We start from the raw sequence: 19,392 nt of genomic DNA, 5'->3' as shown, positions 1-19,392 counted from the left end.
AAGGCCTAGTGCTTCTCTTGTCTCAGGCAGAAATAGAAGATCCTGTGGCAGCGCAATGCTGTAATATACACTAGCACCCACTCTTTCACTCCTACTTTTGATCCTTTGAGGTGAACTATGGAAATGTAATAAATATTGTATTAAAACACTGATATTTTAGTATTTGCTATCATGTAATAAACAATCTTTAGAGAAGTAGTTTATAAAGACGTATAATTTGATCAATGATTCAAATATATACATTTATATTGTGCATTAAGGCCGGAAAGTCTCTAGTAGACTTCAGAAAATGAATTTAATTAGAAAGTCAAAGGAAAGAAGAAGGAGACAAAAAAGAAAAAACAGAAAGAATAATTATCACTAAGTTTAGCAACCATATATATATATATATATATATATCCTTCCTATCATACACCTGCCTGTTGTCTGTCATCTATCTATCTATCTATCTATCTATCTATCTATCTATCTATCTATCTATCTATCTATCTATCATCTATCTATTAATTTATCTCAATATGAAATCTAGGCCTTTTAAACATTATATCAAAACATATAGGAGATAGTGAAATGGCTTAGCAGGTAAAGGTGCTTTCTGCCAAGCCTGTGACCTGAGTTTGAACCCTGGAATCCTCATGCTGGAGGTAGAGAACAGGCTCCTACACGTTGTCCTCTCACCTCCACACAAACATGATGACATCTTCATGATGACTGATGCACACGTCCAAACATGCACAGAATAAATAAATGCACAAAAAGATAAGACTTAGTCTCTGATGATAACTCCATGTTTAATTTATGTATATTATACTCTACCAAAGCATTAAAACGAAAAAGCATTTTAATAACAACAAAGATGTGTTGAGATTCATGACAAACACTACACAGGAAATGGTTATAGACTTAAAGGAAGGAAGACAAAAACCCCTTACATTCTGTTCTACTGTGCTCCTTCCTTAAGAGGGAGTTGGTATTTATAGAACCATCTCATTTTGTCTCCTTCCTCTATAATTTTTCTTACCTAACAGCTGGGACTCCGTTGTAAAGTACTTTCTACCTTGCCACTGTGACTAAGACATCCTTCAAACCAGTTAAATAGCATAATCTTTGTTGCTTAAGTTTTATGAAAAATCTTTGCTACCAGGAGTCTCAGGGTGGTTGAGCATCCAAGTCAATGAAACATGTCATCTTAGTGGTATTAGGTTGAAATTACAGATCCGGTCTACATACCTTATCTTGATAACATGGGACTTGATAAACCGACCCACTCCAGAAGAACGTCGAAATATCCTAGACATCTAATACAAAAGAATTAAAAGATGTTATTCCTAAGAGACATATTATTTCATATGTACCAAGGGATTTTTGACAAAGACCAGACTTTTAAGTTGATTTTCACATGATGCATATTGGCTTTCCACTGTGTGAAGATCAAACCTATGTTCAGATCCTTATAGGACTGAACAACTTTTCCAAAATGACCAAATTTATTGTTCCTTTGTAAAATGGGTGATTGTGATATCTGCCTCATACAGTTGATTTGGGAACTGAAAAACGTGGATCAGTGACCAAGAGTGCTCTCAGTGAAATCATAAGGATATGGATTCCCATACTCCTGAGATAGCCCAAGCTGGAATGGAAATTCCAGCTCCCGGGAGAGAGAGGTTCAGACACAGGGAGATTATTTGAGCTTGCTGCTTTAAGCTAGCCCTTAAAGCAATCCCTCCAAGTTCAAAGAGAAACTTTGGCTCAAAGGAATGGTTGAAAGGTGATATAGGATGTCACTTTATGTAATATCATCCTTCTAGCCCTCTGTGTTCACAGACAGGTTTCCATATGCACTCACATAGACCCATACATATGCATACAAAAAATAGATATTTTGAAAAGTAAATATATATATATTGTATTTGATGGTGAGCAAACAACTTACAAAGTAATTTTAATCATAATTTTCAAATGAATTAATGTACATGTTATTTTTAAGACATCATCTCAGTTTTTAAGAAAAAACAAAAAACAAAGCCCAGCAGCAGCCTGTTTGCTGCATTCTCATAGCGTCCCGTCCACTACTGGTGCCAGATTTGCTGACTGTCAGTGCTCACTGTATCACTTGGCCATCTGAATGACTATAACAGCATGTCTAGGAAATCTGACACCTCATTGCGAGTCATCTCTCTGAGACATGCAGGGCTAAACATCTAATACTGGTAATCGGTTTTACCACACTTCATATCAGGAGGATGACGTTCCTCAATCTTTCCAGCCTGAACCTGTGAAGGATTTGAGATGTCCGGGGAACTTATTTCCTAAAGAGTCCTGACTGCCTAAAAGGAGTCACACTGAAACTTAGCCATGGAAGAGCATGCGAAAAGTCAGAAGATACAGATCTGTGATAAATGTATTAAGTTGACTTGTAAGCTTAGCCTTACAGCGGCCCACCCCAAATTACTATACTGTCTGGGAACAAAGAGCTGTGTATTCCTCCTTTGCATGATTTCTTCCTCTTCTTGACTCTTCTGAACTAATATAACACTCAGAAGATTCTAAGTTCTAAATATCTAACCCATTTTCCTTTTTTTGGAGGGGGGGTGTTTTTAATTTTTTCCATCTTTATTAACTTGGGTATTTCTTATTTACAATTCGATTGTTATTCTCTTTCCTGGTTTCCGGGCCAACTAGTCGAGAATGGAGATAATGGACTAGAGGTAGGACCATGACTAGTCACTGGTCACTGTTACAGGCATTGTAGATAATATAAATGTAGGTGGACAGAGATGTTCCCTGAGAAGTCAGGGTGAGAGAACACTATGGAGAGTAGACCTTGAGACAGGTACTTAAAATTGGAGATGCCTGTAAGAGATCAAAGTAGAGAGATCAGACAGTCTATTGAAGGAGGGCGGAGTTTTATGTAGAGAGTTCAAGGGAAGCAAACCCTGTGTCCATGACTTACAAGACTGGCAGAGTTGTCTTCCAAATTTAATGAACCAAGTAAGACTGCTTCTTCAAAAGCCCATCTGAGAATGATACTGGGAAAATGCCACACTGCCTCAGTTAGTAACTTAGGAAAATGAATTGAGCAGGCATTAGTTATATCTTCCAAGTGGAGAAGAAATTAGGAAAAACAGACGCCCATGGACAAAATCTGATCCCCTGGCGTCAGCCATATCTGAGACCAAGTGAGGTGCTTTTTTTTCCCATGACACTTCATTTTACTAATCTATATTTCAACTTACACTTGTTTAATGCTACTTGGCCCTGAATGTGTGCTGTATGTTAACAGAAGAGAAAATTACAAATAAGCAGAAGAAGGAGAAGCAAAGCCAGACTATCCCTCAGATTATGTAGACATATCAATCAATGGAGATTGGTTGTAATAGCTGCTTATTCAATGGATAAAAAAATGTCTGTTTTCTTTAGAAACTTCTTAAAACAGGCTGGAGAGTTTTACTCATAACCAAACGTACAAGGAGTTTCTTAAAGCATTAGTTTGGGTTTTTTTTTACATGATTGTAGATTGTGTTAAATAAAAATATTTATTTAATGATAAATTTATAATTGTACCAACTAAATTGTACCTTATGGGTAGATGTTCCAGTTTCCGTAAGAGCTGACTGATAGCCTCACACCTGCACTTCCCCAAAGCCTTGTCCTTAGATGACCTGGGAAACTTACCCAGCTACATCTGAGGATTTTTTCTTTGCGTTTGCCAGACATCCCTGCTTGCTGTATGACAAACAGCCCAACCCTACTATGTCTGCACAGAATGTGATGTAACCAAAGCTACAGATCTTCCCGGCAAATCAAGATGAGCCTGAACTTTTGAAACCCTGGCTTGGCTAAGATTCTTTCTCTGTGACTTTCTGCTATCTCTACTTTCTAAATAAACTGTCCTGAAATTATTAGTTCTAAAAATTATTTTATCAAAAATGTCACCAATTGGAAATCTCTGGTAACAGAATTTGCTTATTTTGACTCAATGTAGGCAAGATTAATTTCTGTGGAAATTAATGCACTTTAAGCATCTCTTCGGCTTGCAGTTAGGAAAAGAAATGAAAGAATTTCAGCAGAAAAAGTGCTTTTTGTAGTAATAATTTGTGTCTCAAGCATTTTTACATTTCAAGTCATATCCTTCATAGGAAAAAGAAGTGAAAGGAACCTCCAGATAGTCCCTCAAGCTTTATTGTTTCAGAATATTAAATAAATAAACAGAAGGGATTTTAGTGAATGTTGTTTTGGTAATGAGTTAGATGAAAATAAAGTAAACAGCTTTAATTTAACTAATTAAACCAACAGCTTTAATTTAACTAATTAAACCAGCGACACTGAGTATGAAAAAGTTATTATCTTGTTTTTTCTTTTCTTTTTTTGAGAATAATTAATTACATTTCTCATTTCCCTTTTCTCCCTCTACATCCTCTTGTATGTCCCTCCCTACTCTCAAATTCATGACCTCTGTTTTTTTACTAATTGTTATTGTATGTATATGTATAGCGTATATTCATAAATATGACATGTCCAGTCTACATAATGCTACCTGTATGTGTGTTTTCAGGGTTGATCATTTACCACTGGACAACCAACTAATTTGCTCTTCCCTTAGCAGCATCTTCTAAGGGAAGGACCTTTTAATCTGTCTAAACTCCACCACAGAGTATTATCCAAGTGGTCAAACAGAGTATTCTATGGCAAACCTGATCACTGTGTGGCCCTGAGAGTTTAGGTAGTATTTAAGACAGAGGAAGATGCTAATAACAGTGACTGACTTTAATATTTCTACTGAGGACTATAAGACATTGATATAAATATTCATAAATTATTATATATTTAGTAATAATGCTTTATTTGACACATATCTTTGTCACTACTTAAACATAAAATACTATCTATGAACATCCTAGATCATAGAAAATCCTAGAGCATAGGATTCTATAACTATTCATTAAACATTTAATTTTTTATAAGTTTATTGAATGGGCAGAAAGATGGATGCATGAGTCATAAGCTACACTTTTGCATTATCATCCCAAGTATCTTGGAATGGAAAGGATCTAAAGCAATTAAAAAGATGCAGCCCACAGAAAAGTAAAAAAGAAATCATTAAAACTTAAAGACTATGCAATATTTTCCACATTTCTGAGAAGTCCCATTGTTTCTGGTGATAATTAAAACTAAAAAGGTATTGTTATCTTAAAAACTACTACAGTCAACTAGGAAACCCTCATTTGTTGTGTTCAAGTCTTTACTGTACAGATGCTTTAATTCTATTTGTTGTCCTTTGAGAAAGCAGATGTAGAATCAGGAATTAATTAGAAAGGAAAAAGAAGATATAATATTCAGAGACATAGAATTAGTATTAAGGAAGGACTGACTGACTTCTAAGTACTAAGAATTTTGAAAAGGTAAATGTAACGAATGGGTTTGGGTTCCAGGTGAAAGACTTCTCTATTAAGACCACTCTAAAAATCACATGAGATGTAAGAGTAAGGATAAACCCTAACACTGACAAAAAAAAGGGAGGTTCAATTCAGGTCTTGGAATCAGACAGTGAAGAAAAATAACTAGCTAGAACAATTGTTCTCTAGGTGTGGATCATGACCCATTTGGCAAGCCTTTATCTCCAAAGATATTTACATTACAATTCATAATCATAGCAAAATTACAGTTATGAGGTAACAACAAAAAATCGTTTCATGTTTGGGGGTCACTACAAACTGTATTAAAGGATAGTAATGTTAGGAAGGTTGAGATCCACTGTGCTAGAGAGATGGCTTTAGTAGTTTAGTACTGGCTGCTATTCCAGAGTATCCGAGTTCCACCCTGCACTCCCACTGGGCAGTTATCAGCCACTTGTCACTCTAATTCTAGGAGATCTAATATCCATGTTTTGCCTCCTCTGACACCTGTACTCATGTGCACATATTAACATAGACATATGCACTCATACATGATTTAAAAATAAAGTACCTAGGATTAAAAAATTTAAACTATTTATTCTTTTTAAACCCATGGAATCCATTTAGCACTGTCCTTATTGGCTATGAGGTCTTGGGGGGACCTTGGGGGTTAGAAGTGAAGAACGGATATGATCAAGATACATTGCATACATGTATAAGATTATTTTTAAAATGAATCAACTAAAAATTTGTAATATCTTTAAAGAAACAATTTCAAGTTTTACTGAAATATATCAAAGTCAAAAATTTGTTTAGTTATTTCTGCACATTTGCATCAAGTTAGATCAAATCCCAACACAAAAATATGTGTGTGCTTGACACATAAAAGCAAAATTTGAGATGAGTCAAGATAAACCTGAAGATTATAATCTTAGATGTATTGGAAGGACTAGGTGTATGTTATGAAAAATATATCTGAATCTAGAAATCTGTGAATATGATATAACTAGGCTATAGATGTTAAAACGAGAGAAGAAATGGAGATAGATTGCCTTGGAAGATATTGAGTCCCATATAAAAGAGTCTCCTCAGAATGAAAAATTATAGTGACACAGGAAGACCATGTGAAGATGGAGATTGGAGATTTGACTAACTGTAGCAGCAGGTTAAGGGATGTGTGGAGTAGCCAGAAGCTAAAGTCAAGTGGAGGCATCTCTTGCTGTAGCCTCCTGGACATGACTCATGACTGTTCACCTTTTCTTGCCTTCTTTTCTCTCTTTTCCTTTCCTTTCCTTTCCTTTCCTTTCCTTTCCTTTCCTTTCCTTTCCTTTCCTTTCCTTTCCTTTCCTTTCCTTTTCTTTTCTTTCTTTCTTCCCTTTCTTACTTACTTTCTTTCTTTCTTCCCTCCCTCCCTCTCTCCCTCCCTCTCTCCTCCCCCCCCTCTCTTTCTTTCTTTTAATGCTTTTAAAACCATTAAAGAGAAATTCTATTGGTCGAAACACCCTAGTTTTGTGGCAATTTTTATGAGAGTTCTAAAAATGCTACTGACAGAGTGAAAAGTAGCTGGACAGCAGAAGAGGCTACACACCTCAGTTAATAAGTTCAAACATGAATTGTGGTGGAGCTGGGACAGAGGAGCGTGGGAAGGACCACTGTCCATAGAACTGCTAAGAACACTGTCTTTTATATTAGGGAGGAAATGAATTTAATTCCTAAATTCAAACAGACATTTGAGTCAGTTCCACATACCATAAAGTTTAAATGCAAAAGGCAAAAACAGGGTTTTAAAGATCAGTTATATAGAACTAAAAGTGATTTCTCATGCAAGCACAAAAGGTACTGATGAGAAACAATGATATCAATAACATTTTAAAGTTTAGATCACCTGTCCGTATGAATATAGTATAACAATTATTAAAAGCAAGGAACAAATGGGAAAAGATAATTTTGATGCATATTATTGAGACAGTTTTATATATAAACATGCAGAATCACTAATGAATGTTAATGGAAAAGAAATAGAGCAGATAAGTACTAAAAAAGTTAATAAACAGAAAAATAAGAATTACACCTTTAATGAGATAAAAACTACCAGCAACAGCAAATTTGATTAGTCAAATTGCTACATTTTTAGATGATTGTGAGACAGTTGTAAATTAGCATTTCCTATTGGGCTCACCATTCTCTCAATCTGATGACTTCTTTCTATAAACTCTCTTGATGATCTGATTCCATAATTTTCTTTGTATTTGATGTTTGTGACTTGAAAAGAGGCAAGGTAATAGAACGACTTGTCATCTGAAAGGCAAGAATGGAAGATCCTGGGTTACTAGGTTCTTTGCTCCAATCCCTGCAAGGTCTGCTTCTACCTAGAACAAAAGTTACTGTACAGAAAGCCATTTTATAATTCCATTATTGCAGTCAACCAAAGAGAAAATTCAGTTCCCAAAGAGCACCGAGTGATCCTCCTCTTACAGATGCATATGCATATCGAAACTTTTCTACAATCAGACTTGTGACACACAATGAAAAGTCAATATTAAGTGAGATCACAAAAGTCATATGTTTTATTCCCTCTGATACTGTTAACATAAGTTTACCATAATTGGGTTTTGATGACGTGCTAGCCCAAGCTTTTAAAAATGTGTCTTCATAAAGACCACTACCACCAGTGATCGGGTTTATGCACGTACATGTTATTGAGAGCAAAATCTACAACCTTCTTATGAGAATTGCTTCCTCTTCTCCCATTTTCTTTTAAATATATTTTCTATGTATAAATCAGCTTTGTCTAGATCTATCTTTAAGACAAATTTACCAATATCACTTGTGCACCTGAAGCTTTTCCATTTTCCCAGTACAAAGGAAGTAGTCTTAACACTTTTACTTTGACACATCCTTTCTTTCATGGAACCTGACGTCTTGGTTGCTCTCTCTCTCTCTCTCTCTCTCTCTCTCTCTCTCTCTCTCTCTCTCTCTCTCTCTCTCTCTCTCTCCCTCTCCCTCTCTCTCCCCCTCTCCCTCTCCCTCTCCCTCTCCCTCTCCCTCTCTCTGTCTCCTCCCACTTTCTTTCCTTCTTTCTTAATTCTTCTCTCATACATTACATTCTGACTGAACTTTCTGTTCTCTCTTACTGTCTCAAGTCACCCCCCTTCATTTCTCCTCTTCCCCTCAGAAAAGGACAGGCTTCCCAGAGATATCAACCAAACATAGAATATCAAGGTGCAATAAGACTAGTACCTCCCCTTGTATTAGGATGGACATATGGAAAAGGCAACTCAGAAAGAGGAAAAGGGTCCCAAAAGCAGGTAAAAAATGTCAAGGACAGCCTTTATCTTCTTTTCTGCATATTTAAGAATTTGTGTTGAAATGTTAACAAAGCAAAATTGTTTGTTTTTCTATATTTCATACCAATCACCCTCAAGATTTTGCTTCTACCATTACTTACTCTGAAAGTTTCTTCATGAATTTTCTGCTGCTTTCATCCTATCCTTGACATTCCTCTTTTCAAGATGATATTTGAAGCGTCCACAGTGAGCTAGCAACCTGTATTCTACTTTGAAGAGCCCCTGCTAGTGTGTCCTAAAAATTTTTGAGTTTTCTATTTCCTTGTTTGTTTGTTTGCTTTTTGGACACAGTATCTCTACTTAGCCCCAGCTATCTTAACTCACTATGAAGACGAGGCTGCCCCCAAACTCAAAGAAATCTACCTGTGTCTGCATTTGCCTTCCAAATTCCGAGATTAAAGTTGTGCACCTCCATTCCTCATTAGCATTTTCCTTCTTGAAAGTGTAGTTTAGTTAACCAAAATTAAACATTGAAAAATGCACCAATAATGACTTTTTACTTAAGTAATCTATGCACCATTCTAATTGCATTTCTGGTCTTACTTTTAAGATCATGGCTTAATCCTTACTCATGGATGAGTGGATGAATGAATCAGTAGTTATTGAGGGTTGAGCAGACAATTCTCATCAGTCACATGCACATGCAGCATCTTAATGGATCCAAGTTATATCTTGATGTCTGTCTTCACAAGATTTTGTAATAGTTTTTTCATAAGAGGTTCTATTATTTACTTAATGACAGCTACTTTTATTCAGTGATGTCTATATTTATATTATTAAATGTATCTACATTTCAATACATTTTAATATATTATAATCTCCAAAAATAAAAAGAAGTAACTTTAAAATCAAAAATAATATAAAATCTTGTTATAAATTATTGTTATTTTATAATCTTTTATAATAATCTTTTTATAATCTTTTTATATAATCTTTTATAAATGTGCAAAGATTCCACATCATATGGAGTCTGGAGCCAGCAAAACAAAGAGCCAAACAAGCTCTCTCTGACTCTAAAACCCTTACATGCTTTAAGGCTGTGTACTGTGTACTGTAATTAAACCACGTACAAAGCAAAATCATGTTTATTTTTGTGAAATTATGATTATTTCTTTCTTCCCTTTTCTTCCTTCAAGCCTTCCATGTATACACATCCACACTTGCTCTCTCTATACATCCACACTCATACACACACACACACACACACACACACACCTATGCACATATGCACACACATTCATAAATGCAAAAAGACCACCTGCTTAGTCCATATAATGTTTCCTGTATGCATATGTTTTCAGGGCTGGCATTTGTTGTTAGGATAACCAATTGGTGTGCTTCTCCTCGGGGAGACTATTTTCTCCACTCTGAGCACTCCTAAATTGCCTATAATTTTTTTTTTGGTTCTTTTTTTTTTTTTTTTTTTCGGAGCTGGGGACCGAACCCAGGGCCTTGGCGCTTCCCTAAAGCTCTACCACTGAGCTAAATCCCCCCTCCTATAATTTTTTGTCTGGTGTTGTCAGTTGGGTACAACTATCCGTGGAATGTTGCAGAATTAAAGATTGTTGTAATAGAGACTTAAATCTTTACAAAAACTCTGTAATACATTCTATATTATATATTATAATATATTGTATTCTGAGCTTGTATTCTGGTAATTTCTGCAATGAAGAAGTTGGACATTAAAATGACGTTTTAGAGCTTGGTTAATAGAAATTAATGTCCCAAATTACCCAAGCTAGTGGGCCTGAGATGAAAACCAGGGCACATCTGTCTCTATATTTAGTCAGAAAACACAACTACATTCATGGAAGTAGAGTTAGTCCTGAATAGCGAGAAAGCAAGTGGGCTATCCCAAAACCAATAAACTTGTTATACCTTCAAGAAACTAAGTTCCAAAATAGTTTCAAGAAGTAGGTTATGAATTTCATGAAAATGCAATTTTACAAACTGTACCCTTTACATATGTAACATTAAGATTCAAGAGTTCCCCCACCACCACCTCCTTGGGCTACCTTGTTAGCTTCTTTGGGTCTGTGGTTGGTAATGGCATGATTATCCTGTACTTTAAAACAATATCCATTTACAAGAGGGAGGACACTGGTTAGGGGAGGGTTGAGGAGGGTACAGGAGGGATGGAGGGCAGGAAAAGGAGAGTACTAGGAGATACAATTGAATGGGGTACATTTCTGAGATGAACTAGAAAATTCCAGGATTCTACTATGGTGGCCCTAAGACCATTTAACAATGGGGGATCTAGAGCCTGAAGCAGCCATGTCCTATAACCAGGCAAGACTTCCAATGGAGGGATGGGGACACCAATTCAGCCACAAAACCCCAGACCCACAATTTGTCTTGCCTACAAGATGTGCAGGAGAAAAAAAAGAAGCAGAATTTGAGGGAAGGGCCAACCTACGACTGACCCAGATTGAGAACAATGCCTTGAGAGAGAGTCCAGTCCTAAACTATTAATGATATTCTGCTATACTTTCAGACAGGAGACTAGCATAACTATCATCAGAGAGGCTTCACCTAGCAACTGATGGAAACTGATACGAAGACCCACAGCCAAACATCATATAGAGCTTGGGCAATCCTATTGAAGAAGGAAAGGAAGGACTGATTGAGCCAGAGAGGTTGCAGATGCCACAAAACCAGACAAACAAACAAACAACACCCTACAGAATCAGCTAGCATGGGCCCAAAGGGGCTTACAGAGACTGAACTGCCAACCAGACAGCAAGAAAGCATGGATGAGATAGACCTAGGCACTTTGCATATTTGTATCAGCCATGCAGTTGGGTCTTCATGTGGGATGCCTAAAGCAGTAGGAGGGGCTGTCACTGGCAACATTGCCTGACTTTGGATCCCTTTCCCCGAAATGGCTTGTCTAGTTTAGCCTTCACAGAAGAAGATGCACCTAGTCTTTCTTACTGCAACTGATAGGCCAAGGCTGGTTGATATCCATGTGAGCTCTCCCCTTTTCTAAGGAGAAGGACAGGAGGAGTGGAGAGAGAAAGGGAAGCGAGAAGGAGGGACTAGAAGGAGAGGAGGGAGGGAAGCTATGATGAGGGGATAAAGTAAATAAATAACTTAATTAATAAGAAATGTTAATGTTAAACAAACTCAAATAAAGAAGCTTAGAAAAAATTATGTAACATTGTAAAGCAATTCTGCTTTTACCCCATAACAAGAGACAAAATAATTACTACAAAATTATCCTAAAATATAAAATTTTGAAAAGCATCTAGTATATAATCCCAACAAGTAAAAACAACAATTAAAAATGTTTGAACTTTCAGTTCATTCTTCCCAGAACTTTTGTGCAACTGGTAATGGACTTTCATTTACAAAGTATTAAAAAAAAATCAGGAGAAAGTGGAAGGAAGAAAGACAAATAATTCAATAAGAAAGTGAGAAAACTCAAGTGAAGATGCTTCAGTCCCACTTGGGAGGGAGAAGAAATCAATCACAGAAGGCAGACAGAGGGAGGGACCAGGGTGGGAGAGGGGAGCGAGGAGAGGAACACGATCAGGTGCCTGTGGCAGAGGAAACAGGAGAGAAGCCCTGAGGACCAGCAGAATGAATGGAAATATGGAACCTTGCAGGTTGGGAGGTGGGGGTAGCCCCTAGAAAGTACCAGAGACCTGGGAAGTGATAGACTCTCAGGACTCAAAGGGAAGGGACCTTAGATGAAATGCCCAAATGTAGGGAGAGGGAACTCAAAAAGTCCACCTCCAACAGAAAGGCAGGGCATCGAGTGGAGGGATGGGGTTGCCATCCCACAGTCAAAAGCTCTGACCCAGAATTGTTCCTGCCTAAAAGAACTGCAGGGGCAAAAATGGAGGAGAGACGGAGGGAAAGGAGGTCCAGTGACAGCCCGACTGGGGATCCATCTCAGGGGGAGGCTCCAAGGTCTGAGGTGCTATGGTGTGCTTACAGACAGGAGCTCAGCTAGCATGGCTGTCCTCCAAGAGGCCCAACAAGCAGCTGCCTAAGACAGACACAGCTACTTACAGATAACCAATGGACTGAAGTCAGGGACCCCCTCCCTGTTGAATTAAGGAAAGGCTGAAAGAAGCTGAGGAGGAGGGAGACCCCATTGGAAGACCAGCAGTTTCAACTAACCCAGGCCTCTGAGATATCTCAGACACTGAGCCACCAACCAGGCAGCATACAGGAGCTGGTCTGACACCTTCCCCAGCACATACACAACAGAGGACTGCCTGGTCTGCCCTCACTGGGAGAAGATGTGCCTAATCCTTGAGAGACTGGAGGCCCAATGGAGTAGGGAGGCCTGGTGGGGGTGGGGTAGGGTGGGGAGTGGGTGGGGACAGGGGGAGGAGGAATGTGATGAGTGAGGAACTGTGGGAGGGTGGATCAGGAGGTGTATATGACTGGAGTATAAAAAAATAAAAGTGACAGATTAAAAAAAGAAAGGAAGGAAGGAAGGAAGAAAGGGAAGAATGAAAGGAAGGAAGGATGAATAAATAAATAAATAAATAAATAAATAAATAAATAAGAACTTTAAACAGACATTTACTAATAGAAAGCACAAATGACCTATTGATCCATGAATCGGTCTTCAACAGTTCTCACCATCATTACTGATCATGCAAATGCTATTGAAATTAAAATGGCAACATTGATGCTACCTGAACCAAATTACCTATTATAAAAAGGCATGGAAATGTACTGTTGTGACAGTGATAATTGGCATGCAAAAGAGATAAAGATAAACAGCTCATTTTAAAAAAGAAGAAGATTCTCCATAGGCCAGGGTTTATACAGATAGAGCATTTTCCATCTTCACGTTTATTAGGAAAGCCTTTGTACAGTTCCCATGTATATTAAAATATATGTATGGACTGATAGTCTTTTAACATCTACAGATTTCACTAATCCTCATGTCCACAAAAACATGACAGATTAGTAAATTAGTGTAAATACAAGACAATACAAGTTTGTTTTTATATAGTCTTGTGTCAACTGGTGGGTTTAATCCTTCTGGGAAAAACTGTGCCTTGTCATTTCCTAGAGTGACCTCATCCCTTAGCTCCTGTCACCTGACACATTCTCCCATTTCTTTTCAGTGCCTTTTCTCCTTCAACCTTGTGCCCCTGTCTCATAGAGGGATCCTTGCAATTGTGCTTAGGGACCGTGCAGAAAATCCATACTAGATCACCATTGCAACATTATTAATGATGACTGGCATGTCTCGTCTGCTATGTAACATTCACGAATTCTGAAGATTTTTGATGTGGACCTCTTATGGATGAGTACCTTTCCCAGACATTATGATTGTTAATTTAAAATACTTCTAGACATTTGTTTTTATTATTTCTTCCCTGTTTTATCCTTAAACACCTGCAGCAGTGGGGGTGTGTAGGCTCTTTTGTATTTACTGGCTGTCTTTAAGTCTCACTGTACAGCACATGCTAACTGGGAATTTGGTGTGCGTTCCAGGTTGCTTTTGTGAGTCTTCTGAATCATCCTTCCAGATTCTGAAACTACAGGCATAGGAAGGCATTTCAAACATAAACACACTTTATTAACTTTTAGCCCACAATGTCAGCAAGAAAGATAAAACTATGGAGGGTGAGTTGATTTGGGTTTGTCAAAGAAGTAAATAGTATTGATGAGCCAATAAAAATAGCTGGGAATTTTAGATATTTTTATTTTTTATTTATAGATTGTTCAGTTGTAGTATTATTGGTGGGAGTCCTTAAACCCTTTAAGCAAAATTACAGTTATTTATGATTACAAATATGCAAAGACAAAAGGCTGTGTGTATTTGATTTATATGTGACAGTAACCATTTTTGCATACAGACAGAGATTCTGAGGTTTATGTTCTTGCCAGTCATGAAATAATTTGACTTTCCTTCAAATAAAATGCTGGCTTTGACTTTTTAAAGGTGTTTTGGGGGTAACTTTTATCCTTCTCTTCCTTCTCATCCCTTTGTTTCCCACCCTTTCTTTTCCATTCTTCCAACCCATCTCTCTCCCCCACCCAACCCTCACAGCTCTGTCTGTCTCTGTCTCTTTCTCTATTTTTTTTTTTTGTGGTATTGGGGATTTGAATCTGCATCTTAAGACCTCCTCAGCAATTGGTCTTCTACTGAACAACAAACGCCCATGGCATTCTTTATTTTTATCACTTTTTATTGGATATATTTCTTTATTTACAGCTACGAAAACTAGATAAGATTGATGAAGCTAAGAAGTGCATGCTGAAAGGGACCGGATATAGATCTCTCCTGAGAGACACAACCAGAGCATGTCCAATACAGAGGCGAATGCTAACAGCAAACTGAGAACCGGACCCCCTTTGAGGGAACTAGAGAAAGAATTGAAAGAGCTTAAGGGGTTTGCAACCCCATAAGAACAACAATGCCAACAAAGCAGAGCTTCCAGGGACTAAACCACTACCCAAAGACTATACATGGACTGACCCATGGCATTCTTCATTGCTTAAGCTTTGACCAGGCTGACCTTGATCTCACTCAGTAACCCAGAAGGTCTCTGAACTTGTCACTTTCTTGCTTTGGTCTTCTGAATAGCTGGGATACTAGCAAGTCCCATAAGTCAGCTATCAGAAGGTGCTTAGGTATAGTTCATTAATGTAGTGATTCTGAGAAGGGCAAGCAAGCTCATAACTTGATATTATTTGTTCTTATTATGAATATACATACATATATATGTATGTGCATATATATACATATACATATATATGTATATGTATGTATGTATTCTTTGTGTTTCATTTAAATGTGCCTACCAGTGTGATGACAATTTAAAATTTAATTATTTAGAAATGTATATTGCGACTTTTTGTTTTGAGTACACTATACTTTTGCATCACTAAAATATATTTACCACTTAATGTCATCAAAATGTCAAATTCCATGCAACAGAGTGCACTTATACCATGGAAATGTGACCTGGAACTAACCTTCAACCACGAAATGAGTGACGATGCCAATTGTGATTCCTATGATTGCGACAATCGCCAATGTGAACAGAGCTAGTCGTATAGGGTCCCAAAACTGTTGCTGTCTTCTTTGATATTCGATTCGTGGATATTCGGTTTCTGAAAATTCAACTGGTCTGTGAAAACAGAACAAAGCACAACATCAATTCAAAGAGTTGCTCGTGTGTGTTTCCGATGTTTGTTAGTCAAATGATTTGTACTGCTCAGTCATGCTCGGTTACTTGACTCCCAGTGAGAACACTGTGAAGTGTGCATCTCGCCCCAAGCCCAAACCACAGTCCACATTTAAGTCCTATTGATGTGCTAATTTCTTTGCACTGATTTTTGTGTGGCATGCTAGCAACTTAAAAGTTTGCTAGTGCAATGAATAGCCTAGTAAGAGCACCAGTGGAAGGGGAAGCCCTTGGTCCTGCCAAGACTGAACCCCCAGTGAACGTGATTGTTGGGGGGAGGGTGGTAATGGGGGGAGGATGGGGAGGGGAACACCCATATAGAAGGGAAGGGGGAGGGGTTAGGGGGATGTTGGCCCGGAAACCGGGAAAGGGAATAACAATCAAAATGTAAATAAGAAATACTCAAGTTAATAAAGATGGGGGGAAAAAAGTTCGCTAGTGAAATATGAAGGCTAAGTTTAAAAACTGATACTTTATAATATTTTACGTTATTTAAACAAGGGAAATTTTAGGCATGAGTTCATATAGTTCCATAAGTTGTAATCTGTTAAAAACAAAAGACTGTAAAACAAGACTTAAAAAGCAATCTTAAGAAATTCTTAATGGCTTGTTTTTAAAGTAAGCACACAGACTAGAGAGAGAAAGCTCGGTGATTAACAGCATTTGCTGCTCTTCCTGAAGGACTGGATTTGATTTCCAGCACCCACCATGGGGACTCACAACTAACTCCAACTCCGGTTCCAAGGTACCACATGCCCTTTTCTGGCCTCTCCAGGTTCTGCATGCAAGTGGTGCACAAATATTCTTATAAGCAAAACATTCACATGCATAAATAAAATAAAGAAAACATTTTTAAAAGTTTTTTTTTAAAGTAACAGCATCACTTCTAAGACACGAGCAGGGGTCTTTGTATTTTGTTGGTATTCCCAGCCAAAGCCCTCAGCTTGAGAGTTGTACTTGGTGGCACTCGGTAGTCAGGGCCCCTGTGACTGGTCCCACTGACTTGTCCCAGGTTTCCTGGTGCAGTACTTCTAGGGACAGCACATCATTTGGACTATCTTTTACCCAACACAGAATTGTTGTTTACTTAATTTTTAAGTCCTCAAATAGCATTTAGTGCTATGTTTTTTGTATATTTTTATGAAAATATGTCATTTTATTTGACAGATATGAATTGTAAATGTTCACTAATATAAAATTGTTAAGTTATTATGTATGACATTAAAGTGCCTCACAAAACATTGTGTTTAACTTAAGGTTTTGATAAGCACGCTGCCTTGAGGATACTTGTACTTGAGTAGAGGAGAAAGATATGAAAACAGGTTGTTGTAGCATAATTTAAAAAGTTTGTATGAGAAGCAATTAACCTCTGGAGGGATATGACAAAGGATTTTTATTATGAAGTCTACATTTATTTTTTGTGAGTGTTCTTTCACTTTTTATTGAGGCAGGCACTCACTACAGAGCCTGACTGCCTTGGAACTTGCTATGTAGATAAGGCTGCCTTCAACTCACAGATCTTCCAACCCACAATTCATCCCTGACAATGCCCTGAGAGTTCTAGGATTAAAGAACTGTGCTGCCGTACCCAGCTTAGGTTATACTGTTAGAAATTGGAGGAATGAAAGTTTACTTGTATGGTGATTTGAATAGGTTTGACCCTGGGAGTGACAATACTAGGAGGTATGGCCTTATTGGAGTAGGTGTGGCCTTGTTGGAGGAAGTGTGTCACTGTAGGGATGGGCTTGGAGACCTCCACTTAGCTTTCTGGAAGTCAGTCTTCTCTTGTTTGCCTTCAGAAAAAGATGTAGAACTCCCAGGCCCTTCAGAGCCGTGCCTGCCTGCCAGCTTGCTGTCATGTTTTCTGCCACAATGATAATGGACTGAACCTCAGAACCAGTAAGCCAGCCCCAGTTAATGGTTATCTTTTATAAAGTTGCTTGGTCATGGTATCTCTTTTACAACAATGGAAACCCTAAGGTAAGGGGGGGGGAATACATACACACACACACACACACACACACACACACACATATATACATACATATATATATATACATATATATATGGAAAGACAAAAAAAGAAAGAGGATATGAAAAGAAGAAACTAAAAGATAAGATATAAGAAAGCATCCTTTACTAATAATTACTGTCAGAATTTAAAATATAGATAAAATTGGATTTTTGCACAAATTAACATATGAACTATGAAGTGGACACAGACAGGAAGCCTTTACAAATAATACAGTACAAAAGGAGGGCACAGTAGAATAGGTTACTGTAAACTCATAAATATTTATAATCCCAAGGAGAGGTAGGCATTTCCCTGCAGGAACTGGGCAGCCAGAAGTATAATCAGGTCATGAACATAGGATAAATCCCACAGGTATGAGTAGGAATGGGGATTAGGCAAGGCATGGACAGGTATGTCAGGAAGGAGGTCACATGGAAGATCCTAGAGCAAGACACCATATGCCTGGATAGAGGTTGCAGCGTGGGATGGAAAGAAAAACCACAAATCCAGCTCTAATCCTTGAGCCTCACTGAGGGATAGATTGGGTGTGGCACAAAGAAATGATTGGCAGCTCACTTGGGTGGATGTCCAGGCAAATTCTTGTCCTTCCAGGAAAGAGGAGGACAATTAAAGGAAAGAAAGTGCTTCCAATTAGGTATCAATAAAGCTACTACACGGCTGAGGCTGAGGTAGCTGGAAACAACACACGCCTTTATTTTTCTTGTGTCACCAATGCCTATTTATATGGTTCCAATAAAAGCAACTCTTCTAGTTGAAGCTGCACCACCCAGAGGAAAAGTCTCATGTTCCCATGAGCACTGCTTACCTTCTCACCCACACTAAACTTATTCCCAAAGTCCATGACGGTAAGTTTTCTTGCTTACTTATTTTGTGTATTATCTAGAGTTGTCATTCATCTGTATTCATAGTCCCACTCTCTCCATGTTGTCTTGATTTCGCTCCTACAGCCTGATGCTTTCAAAAGTCATGAATAAGAATCAAGTTTTACCCAATCCTGTGGGATCGTTGGTGAACATCACATCATAAGATGCACCATGAAAAGGAATCTTCTTCTTCTTCTTCTTCTTCTTCTTCTTCTTCTTCTTCTTCTTCTTCTTCTTCTTCTTCTTCTTCTTCTTCTTCTTCTTCTTCTTCTTCTTCTTCTTCTTCCTCTTCTTCCTCTTCTTCTTCTTCTTCTTCCTTCTTCCTCTTCTTCCTCTTCTTCTCCTCCTCCTCCTCATTCCTTCTTTTATCACAGCCATATTTAATTTCAAAACAAGCTTCTTCTATCTTCAACTACTTATTTTCACTCTGATAGGACTCAAATGATAATTTCTGTCCCATGAGGCATGAAGTTTTACCAAAGTGTTTGTGCTGTAAATTACAAGAACTAAAGTAACAAATGAATAACTTTTTCCAGGAAAGTGTTTGAAGGATAGTTCTTCTGTGAGGCACAGAATGTCATAGAG

At 37.8% G+C, this 19,392-nt stretch overlaps 1 protein-coding gene across 1 annotated transcript in view; it reads right to left on the bottom strand.

Annotated features, from left to right (window-relative positions):
- The window catches only part of Tmprss11f (transmembrane serine protease 11F), a 33,631-nt gene that overhangs the window by 13,132 nt on the left and 1,107 nt on the right, over positions 1 to 19,392 (bottom strand). The window contains exons 2-4 of the mRNA XM_032916746.1: positions 15,698 to 15,852; positions 7,576 to 7,694; positions 1,231 to 1,298 (exon numbers count right to left, since the gene is read on the bottom strand). Of these exons, the coding sequence (XP_032772637.1) occupies positions 1,231 to 1,298; positions 7,576 to 7,694; positions 15,698 to 15,852 (342 nt within the window). The remainder of the gene's footprint in view (positions 1 to 1,230; positions 1,299 to 7,575; positions 7,695 to 15,697; positions 15,853 to 19,392) is intronic.

Source organism: Rattus rattus, chromosome 11 (genome assembly GCF_011064425.1).
Source record: "Rattus rattus isolate New Zealand chromosome 11, Rrattus_CSIRO_v1, whole genome shotgun sequence".
Taxonomy (NCBI): Eukaryota; Metazoa; Chordata; class Mammalia; order Rodentia; family Muridae; genus Rattus; species Rattus rattus.
The sequence above is the reverse complement of the archived record's forward strand: the minus strand, read 5'-3'. Positions and strand labels throughout refer to the sequence as shown.